Source organism: Miscanthus floridulus, chromosome 2, assembly GCF_019320115.1.
Source record: "Miscanthus floridulus cultivar M001 chromosome 2, ASM1932011v1, whole genome shotgun sequence".
Lineage (NCBI taxonomy): Eukaryota > Viridiplantae > Streptophyta > Magnoliopsida > Poales > Poaceae > Miscanthus > Miscanthus floridulus.
Genome location: NC_089581.1, coordinates 62,808,306 through 62,817,904, shown reverse-complemented (window position 1 = coordinate 62,817,904; position 9,599 = coordinate 62,808,306). Strand labels below are relative to the sequence as shown.

The 9,599-nt window shown below is 54.0% G+C and overlaps 2 protein-coding genes and 1 non-coding gene across 3 annotated transcripts; 2 read left to right on the top strand and 1 right to left on the bottom strand.

The window, feature by feature from the left end:
- The first annotated feature begins 288 nt into the window (after window positions 1-288).
- LOC136525416 (eukaryotic translation initiation factor-like) lies at window positions 289-4,142 on the top strand. The gene is made up of 5 exons (XM_066518412.1): window positions 289-627; window positions 2,579-2,747; window positions 2,860-2,985; window positions 3,679-3,744; window positions 3,836-4,142. The coding sequence occupies exons 1-5, from the start codon at window positions 410-412 to the stop codon at window positions 3,884-3,886; spliced, it is 630 nt and encodes a 209-aa protein (XP_066374509.1). The 5' UTR covers window positions 289-409; the 3' UTR covers window positions 3,887-4,142.
- Window positions 4,143-4,848: 706 nt separating this feature from the next.
- On the top strand, window positions 4,849-9,018 carry LOC136525400 (cellulose synthase A catalytic subunit 7 [UDP-forming]-like). Its single transcript, XM_066518402.1, has 7 exons — window positions 4,849-4,999; window positions 5,123-5,321; window positions 5,465-5,653; window positions 5,736-6,505; window positions 6,577-7,647; window positions 7,826-8,176; window positions 8,248-9,018. Exons 1-7 carry the CDS (start codon window positions 4,916-4,918, stop codon window positions 8,833-8,835), a joined length of 3,252 nt encoding a protein of 1,083 aa, XP_066374499.1. The 5' UTR covers window positions 4,849-4,915; the 3' UTR covers window positions 8,836-9,018.
- On the bottom strand, window positions 7,710-7,780 carry TRNAG-GCC (transfer RNA glycine (anticodon GCC)). Its single transcript has one exon. It is a non-coding gene; the product is annotated as a tRNA-Gly (tRNA).
- Window positions 9,019-9,599: the final 581 nt, after the last annotated feature.

Here is a 9,599-nt window from a genome sequence, read left to right as displayed (position 1 = left end):
TTTTTTTTTTGCTTCAGCTTCACGAACAGCTCCACCAATGGAGCTGAAGCGGTTTTGGTAAACCATTTGGCAAAATGGCTTTGAGCATATTTTTAGGGGCTAGAGGAGGAGGTCACTTTTTTTTTTTGGCTCCATCCCACCCTAAATCACTATAAGAACATGTTTTTAGGGCTTCACCAGTGAAGCTATTTCACTTTATCCCGTTTAGAAAAAAAAAACGACTTCAAACAATTTCTAAAGCCGGTGTAGAAGCGATGCCAAACGGAACCTTATTCTCGTCCTAAAAAAACCGGAAGCCTTCTCCGTTCTTCGCCTTCACGTCTCTTCGACAGCCGCAAACCTCTCTCCCTCGTCTGGTATCGTCTCTCCCACACCCAAAAAAACCCTCGAAAAGCGGCGGCGGCGCGACATGGCGGAGGTCGAGGTTCCAGCGGGTTCGGTCGCGACGACGACCCCTGAGGCGGTGGCGACCGAGGGCGGACCCGCTACGGAGGCGAAGGGTCCGCACAAGCTGCACCGGCAGTGGACCTTCTGGTACGACATCCAGTCGAAGCCCAAGCCCGGCGCTGCGTGGGGCACCTCCCTCAAAAAGGCCTACACCTTCGACACCGTCGAGGAGTTCTGGAGGTACGTTGGCGCTGCCGCGGATACCTTCCTTCATGCCCCGGTTCCCTGCCTGATCCGTTCCGTTCGGATCTGATCTGGATGCCGTGGTGGTTCGGGTGTACCAGTTTCTGTGCGTGTTTTGGGCGGTCATGTGGCAGCAGGAGTTGTTCATACAGTAGATAGGGTTCTAGGTTACCTTATGCCAACAAATCTGAAACGATTAGATGAAATTCGATTAGGTTTTGTTTATTCATGATATCGCTGGTTCCTGTTTGCATCGGATTTGATTGCCCGTGGCTGATTTTTCACGTAAGCTGTCCCGTTTAGTTGTGTATATATAGGGTATGGCATCCGCCTGTTCGCTTGGCTTATAAGCCGTACTTTTCCAGCCAACGAACAGTATTTTTCTCTCTAAAAAAATCAGCCTACAGTACTTTCAGCCATGGCTTATCAGCCAAACGAACAGGGCAGACCGAGAGCCCAAAATGGAAATATACTCAATGTCAGAATTACTAAAACCAAAAAAAGGAAGGAGAAGGAAATAGAAGCCAAATCTGACTGTTACGTCTTCGGCAATCTCCACGTCCAGCGAGCTCCGGTTTAAGGTTTAGGGTTTTGGGGAGCTGCACCATTTCTGGCCTTAGAAGGGGAGGGGGGCCAGGGGAGGTGGCTGGACTGGTGGCTGGACTGGCTGTTGGGCGGAGCTGGTAGCGGGGGCTAGGGGCTGGGCTTTCCTCCGATTGGGATTAGGGGTGGGCGGGCGGCGGAGGCGCCGCTGGACAGGGCTGGCGGTGGATGCCAGTGGCGGGGTGGGGATGGGGGAGCGACGATCTGTTGAAGGATGGGCTGGTTCCTGTTTGCATCGGATTTGATATGCCTGTGGCTGATTTTTCACGTAAACTGTCCCGTGTAATTGTATATATAGGGTATGGTATGAGAGGCCTCTTGATTCAAGCTAAATCGAGAGCCCCAAAATGGAAATAAACTGTCAGAATTTCTGAAACCAAAAAAGGAAGGAGAAGTAGAAGCCAAATTGAACGGTTACGTCTTTGGCAAGCTCCAGTAAGGTTTTGGAGAGCTGCAGCATCTCCGACCTTGGGGGGGGGGGGGGGCAGGCTAGGCGGCTAGACTGGCGGGGGTGGCAGCTGGAGGGGCGGCGGGAGACATCCGATTGGGCGAAGCTGGCAGCGGGGGATAGGGGCTGGGCTTTCCTCCGATTGGGATTATGGGTGGGCGGCCAGTGGGGGCGCCACTGCACAGGACTGACGGTGGAGGCCAGTGGCGGGGTGGGGTGGTTGAGTGCTGAAAGGATGGGGGGTGAACCGATGATGCTGGCGAGTAGGAGGCGAGCGTCCGAGGGCGCCCGCGGTGGGGGGGGGGGGGGGGGGGGGGGGGGGGCTAAATGGGGGTGGGGATGGGGTGTAGGACGGGAGAGCTGGAAAACCAGAAGAAGATAAGAAGCTGGGCCTCACGTGGGGAGGCATGTTGAGTCTTATCTGGAGATCCTTCTCGCCATGGTCATCTAGTCACCTCCATAGGGTATTCCTTGTTGTAGATTGACATTTCAGTTGAAAGTTTCCGCTCTGAATTATATTGAATGAACTGTTTTACAATTCTACTATGTTAATTATTTTTGGTGTGATGCTTTAAGCAGATTGCCTTGCTGCATATATGGAGTGAGTCTTCTCTAACTTTTTTTTTCCTGTTTGTCTTTGTGAGCCTAGTCTTTTACGAAAGATATGCTCTGCTTGCATTAGACCCTATTCAAATATATAAAAAGTTAGCATCTTAATGTTTAGCCTTAAGTAATGAGCAATATCTTCTATTAGTTATAATACCTGTGTATGTGCTGTCTTTTGAAGTAAAAATTTCTATATATGTTACTGCAGTTAGCTGGTGCAATTTTGCCTTGTGCCTTCAATTTGGTGGTCTTGTATCCTTGTACTTACAGATCCCTTCTTTCTTGCTGTAGCTTGTATGACCAGATTTTTTGTCCAAGCAAGTTGTCTGGGAATGCTGATTTTCATCTGTTCAAGGCTGGAGTAGAGCCAAAATGGGAAGACCCAGAGTGTGCAAATGGTGGCAAATGGACTGTTCCATGCAACAGAAAGGCAACCTTTGAGAACATGTGGCTTGAAACGGTACACCTTTGTTATATATATTTGATTTGTTCAAGATCAAGCATCTGCTACCAGAGGTTGCCTGAGATGTTCCATTAATGGACTGCTTTTGAATAATTGTTTGAATATGCAGTTGATGGCTCTTATTGGGGAGCAGTTTGATGAAACAGAGGACATTTGTGGAATTGTTGCTAGTGTCCGTGCAAGAGGAGATAAGCTCGCATTATGGACTAGGACTGCCAGCAATGAAGCTGTCCAGGTTGGTTTTCAAAACCATTCTAATCAAGTTCAGTGCTGATATCTTCTTATGCATCATAGTATCTAGGTTCATATATCCTGACAAGGGGTGAACTTAGTCCAGTGTTTTCTGTGCAAATCCCTAGCTGCTATATTGCCTTATGGAATACATCCTATATATGGTTTGTCCTGCTAACTTGTTGGGTTCAGCTTTTGTAAGTTTTTTATTATTGTTATACCATTATTCTCTTCAAAGGCACAAATTTCTATACCTAAATCATCTCTCTGGAAGAGAACTATATAGTTTGCTAGGAATTTTTGTGCATGTAGTTGTGGTGTGATGTTGCATGAAAGTGGGGACTTGGATTCTCTATTAAGTGTGTTGTTGCAGGAAATACCTGTTGCATTTTCTGGTACTGTTTATGTTGTAACATTGTTACATGAACAATATTCTTCATCCTATGCATTGAACGGAATATTGGAAAAAAGAGGACACAGAAGCCTTTTCTTTTGGAGAATCTTTGATCATTTTGTAATTTCTTAACAACCCTACTATAGTTTCATCTTTGTGGGGCATGGTTATCTCATTGGACCAACAGTGTCCCATGCTGCAACTGTGATACCTTTTAAGTCTCCGCTGCCCTTATTCTCAAAAAGGACATTATTAACGTGCTGTTCCAATTTCTGAGATGGCCCATTCCTTTTTTTTGTACAGGTGAACATTGGCAAGAAATGGAAGGATGTCATCGACTACAATGACAAGATCACCTACACTTTCCATGTATGCCTTCAGATTGTTTCTTAAGCTGCTGCTCATAGCTTATTTATTTGTTGAACACTGAGCTCACTATCTTGATGCCTCTCATGTGCAGGACGACTCGAGAAGAGAGAAGCCGAGCAGAGGCGGACGGTACACCGTGTAAGCTGCACATCAAGAAGGTCGCTTGGACTGGATGGTGGGGAGAGTGGAATTTTCTGCTGAGATGGGCACCAACTTTCATTTGATACAGCCTCAGCTTACCCGAGGCAATTTTCGCACCTATTGTGATGTTATTTTGCTTTCAGATAGCTTATGTAGTACAAGAAAGAGATGTTGGAGACATTGACGATTTTGTATGCAAGTGGATTTCTATCTGAATATGCCCCGATTCAACAGCACCCAAACGAGTCATTGCATTCTGGAGACTCTTGCGATGCATATCCATGTTTTAGACCTTGTTATAAAATGTTTGGCATTCGTGGAGCCATTGAGCATCTTTCTGCAAGTGTGCCCTGTCAGTAAAAGCAACCAACATTTGTTGCCCTTTTGTGTCGAAGCAACCAACATTTGTTGCCCTTTTGTGTCGGTGTTTTATAAAGTACGTACCTCAATGACGATCCGGACTCAGGGTGCTTGTTGCTTCTGCATTTCGCAATTCGGCATTCAGGCGAGTTAACGAAGTAGCAGACGGGTTCTCAAGAGAGGGGTTGTTTTGTCGGCGTGGTATCGCGCAAGCACATGTGTCTTTGGTAAGATGGTCTGGATGTCTGGATGGCTGTCCTACCACCTGCCATTTATACACGCCACCGTCACGCGACTCGAGCTCGCCATCCTACCAGAAACGGTGAGGCGTCACCGCGAACCACCCCTTTCGCCCGCGCTGGCCTGTGTGTGGCCTCTGCTCCTTGCGAGTGTGCAACACATTTCCGGGCTTGATCTCGAAGCGAGCCCTGCTGTGTTTGTCATGCACCTGCCTGCCTTGGCTTGTGCTCTAATCAACGCCGGACTCCCCAACTCGCGGTTGGTGCGGGACGCCACCCCGCCACCTTACCGCCCGCCTCCCTCGGCGCCTCACCAGTCACCACACCACACCACCTCGCGCCATCAGCTATATCACCCTACTAGACACTTCCGTGTCCCTTCACGGATACCTCACCCCCCCTCCCCCCTGCTCGCTCGCTCGGCAATCGGCATGGACACCGGCTCGGTCACCGGTGGCCTCGCCGCGGGCTCGCACATGCGGGACGAGCTGCACGTCATGCGCTCCCACGAGGAGGTTAGTTAGTAGTTCCTGTTGCTTTAGTTCGCTCGCTCGCTTTTTTTTTCTTTGTCAGTAACTGATGGCATTGTTACTGATCGATCGGTGGTTGTGGCGACGACGACGACGGCGCGCGCGCAGCCGAACGCCAAGGCCCGGAGCGCCGACGTGAAGACGTGCCGCGTGTGCGCCGACGAGGTCGGGACGCGGGACGACGGGCAGCCCTTCGTGGCGTGCGCCGAGTGCGGCTTCCCCGTCTGCCGACCCTGCTACGAGTACGAGCGCAGCGACGGCACGCAGTGCTGCCCGCAGTGCAACACCCGCTACAAGCGCCACAAAGGTCGGTACTTGGGTTGGTGCACCTCACCAATAATAGATAGCACACGCCACCAAGTCGGTCGCGTCGCAGTCTACGAAAATTTGAAAGCTTTTGACGGGACGGCTATAAGAAATTTGGTGCGTGCGTGCATGATGTTGTTGCAGGGTGCCCGAGGGTGGAAGGGGACGAGGAAGAGGGCGCGGAGATGGACGACTTCGAGGAGGAGTTCCCCGTCAAGAGCCCCAAGAAACCTCACGAGCCCGTCGCGTTCGACGTCTTCTCCGAGAACGGCGAGCAGCCGGCGCAGAAATGGCGGACGGGTGGCCACACGCTGTCGTCCTTCACCGGAAGCGGTGAGTGCTCCTCCGGTTGCGTTGATGATGTTGGCATGCATGTTGCAAGATCGATCTGCTGAATATACGTGTGTGTGTGCAGTGGCCGGGAAGGAGCTGGAGGCGGAGAGGGAGATGGAGGGGAGCATGGAGTGGAAGGACCGGATCGACAAGTGGAAGACCAAGCAGGAGAAGAGGGGCAAGCTCAACCACGACGACAGCGACGACGACGACGACAAGAACGAGGACGAGTACATGCTGCTGGCGGAGGCCCGGCAGCCGCTGTGGCGCAAGGTCCCGATCCCGTCGAGCAAGATCAACCCGTACCGCATCGTCATCGTGCTCCGCCTGGTGGTGCTCTGCTTCTTCCTCAAGTTCCGGATCACGACGCCCGCCATGGACGCCGTGCCGCTGTGGCTGGCGTCCGTCATCTGCGAGCTCTGGTTCGCCTTCTCCTGGATCCTGGACCAGCTGCCCAAGTGGGCGCCCGTGACGCGGGAGACGTACCTGGACCGCCTGGCTCTGCGGTACGACCGCGACGGCGAGGCGTGCCGGCTGTCCCCGATCGACTTCTTCGTGAGCACGGTGGACCCGCTCAAGGAGCCGCCCATCATCACCGCCAACACCGTGCTGTCCATCCTCGCCGTCGACTACCCCGTGGACCGCGTCAGCTGCTACGTCTCCGACGACGGCGCGTCCATGCTGCTCTTCGACACGCTGTCCGAGACCGCCGAGTTCGCGCGCCGCTGGGTGCCCTTCTGCAAGAAGTTCGCCGTGGAGCCCCGCGCGCCGGAGTTCTACTTCTCGCAGAAGATCGACTACCTCAAGGACAAGGTGCAGCCGACGTTCGTCAAGGAGCGGCGCGCCATGAAAGTACTACCTTCGTCTGCCTCTCTCTTTGCTATAACATCGATCATATATTAACATCGATCGTATATATTCAGAGGGAGTACGAGGAGTTCAAGGTCCGGATCAACGCGCTGGTGGCCAAGGCGCAGAAGAAGCCCGAGGAAGGGTGGGTGATGCAGGACGGCACGCCGTGGCCCGGGAACAACACGCGCGACCACCCGGGTATGATCCAGGTGTACCTCGGCAGCCAGGGCGCGCTGGACGTGGAGGGCCACGAGCTGCCCCGGCTGGTGTACGTGTCCCGTGAGAAGCGCCCCGGGTACAACCACCACAAGAAGGCCGGCGCCATGAACGCGCTGGTGCGCGTCTCCGCCGTGCTCACCAACGCGCCCTTCATCCTCAACCTCGACTGCGACCACTACGTGAACAACAGCAAGGCCGTGCGCGAGGCCATGTGCTTCCTCATGGACCCGCAGCTGGGGAAGAAGCTCTGCTACGTGCAGTTCCCGCAGCGGTTCGACGGCATCGACCGACACGACCGATACGCCAACCGGAACGTCGTCTTCTTCGACATCAACATGAAGGGGCTGGACGGCATCCAGGGCCCCGTGTACGTCGGCACGGGGTGCGTGTTCAACCGGCAGGCGCTGTACGGCTACCACCCGCCGCGCCCCGAGAAGCGGGCCAAGATGACGTGCGACTGCTGGCCGTCGTGGTGCTGCTGCTGCTGCTGCTTCGGCGGCGGCAAGCGCGGCAAGGCCCGCAAGGACAAGAAGGGCGGCGGCGCCGACGGCGGCGAGGAGCCGCGCCGGGGCCTGCTCGGCTTCTACAGGAAGCGGAGCAAGAAGGACAGGCTCGGCGGCGGCGGGTCGGTGGCCGGCAGCAAGAAGGGCGGCGGCGGGCTGTACAAGAAGCACCAGCGCGCGTTCGAGCTGGAGGAGATCGAGGAGGGGCTGGAGGGGTACGACGAGCTGGAGCGCGCCTCGCTCATGTCGCAGAAGGGCTTCCAGAAGCGGTTCGGCCAGTCGCCCGTGTTCATCGCCTCCACGCTCGTGGAGGACGGCGGCCTGCCGCAGGGCGCCGCCGCCGACCCCGCCGCGCTCATCAAGGAGGCCGTCCACGTCATCAGCTGCGGATACGAGGAGAAGACAGAGTGGGGCAAGGAGGTACAGTAATTGATTGATTCTGCGCATACTTTTCATTTTTGAAAATGGCAAAAGAAAAAAATTGCACCAGCCGGGAATCGAACCCGGGTCTGTACCGTGGCAGGGTACTATTCTACCACTAGACCACTGGTGCTTGGACGCTGGAGCTGATCTTTCATTGTATTTGAAACAACACCAGATTGGGTGGATCTACGGGTCGGTGACAGAGGATATCCTGACGGGGTTCAAGATGCACTGCCGGGGATGGAAGTCGGTGTACTGCACGCCGACACGGCCGGCGTTCAAGGGGTCGGCGCCCATCAACCTGTCCGATCGTCTCCACCAGGTGCTGCGTTGGGCGCTGGGGTCCGTGGAGATCTTCATGAGCCGCCACTGCCCGCTCTGGTACGCCTACGGCGGGCGGCTCAAGTGGCTGGAGCGCTTCGCCTACACCAACACCATCGTCTACCCCTTCACCTCCATCCCGCTGCTCGCCTACTGCACCATCCCCGCCGTCTGCCTGCTCACCGGCAAGTTCATCATTCCCACGGTGAGTGAGTGATCGACGGCGACTGTACATTCCAGCTAGGACATGAACTTAACCGATGCCGTACATTCCAGCTGAACAACCTTGCCAGCATCTGGTTCATCGCGCTGTTCCTGTCCATCATCGCGACGAGCGTCCTGGAGCTGCGGTGGAGCGGGGTGAGCATCGAGGACTGGTGGCGCAACGAGCAGTTCTGGGTGATCGGCGGCGTGTCGGCGCACCTCTTCGCCGTGTTCCAGGGCTTCCTCAAGGTGCTGGGCGGCGTGGACACCAGCTTCACCGTCACCTCCAAGGCGGCCGGCGACGAGGCGGACGCCTTCGGGGACCTCTACCTCTTCAAGTGGACCACGCTGCTGGTTCCCCCCACCACGCTCATCATCATCAACATGGTGGGCATCGTGGCGGGCGTCTCCGACGCCGTCAACAACGGGTACGGCTCGTGGGGCCCGCTCTTCGGCAAGCTCTTCTTCTCTTTCTGGGTCATCGTCCACCTCTACCCGTTCCTCAAGGGGCTCATGGGGAGGCAGAACCGGACGCCCACCATCGTCGTGCTCTGGTCCATCCTCCTCGCCTCCATCTTCTCGCTCGTCTGGGTCAGGATCGACCCGTTCATCCCCAAGTCCAAGGGCCCCATCCTCAAGCCATGCGGAGTCGAGTGCTGAATTGCTGATGCATGAGCTCACCTAGCTTCCTTGTTGCATACAGCCACTTTTGGGCCAGGCTTCGATCTACTCATATTCGACTTGTTTAATTTTGTACAAGTTTTGTGATCGAGTGAGATAAAGTGTTGGGTGTAAGAACTGTGGAGTTCACTCAAATTAAAGGACATTCTTTTTCTTTCTTCATTCAGTTGCAATTAACGATCACGAAGACCAAATCCAGGTAGCGTTCCACGTTTTTTTTTTATGAATTACACGATACAACGCAGCGTTGTTGCTACTGCAGTGATCGAAGTGGCATGGTGGACTGGTGGGATGGAGACAGGGAACAAATGACTCGCCGATCCGGAGATCCACATCCACCTCGCCACGCTTGTTTTCCCCCACTCCACCGCCATCGTCGTCTCCTCACACGCTGCCGACCACACCTCCCCAGTAACATGTTTTGTTTTTTCATGTCAAGTGCATGGTAACGTACTCGACGCAATGCCTTGGGCCTGCTTTGTGATTCTCTCTGGCGTAGATCGGCGCACTCATTATACCAAGTCAAATAAAAACAATAAACCATTTTTCCTTTATCTCGCTTGAAGTGCAAATCCTGTGAGTCAACCTTATACTTGCTTGGTTTATATTAGTACAGCTGAATTAGAATCACTATTTCTTGCCTGCTATCAAGTTCATGGATGCAATCATGCAATGGAGCCTGCCATATTGTTCTCTGATTGATGGTTGTGCAGATATAACCACGTAGCTGGGTTCTTACTTTT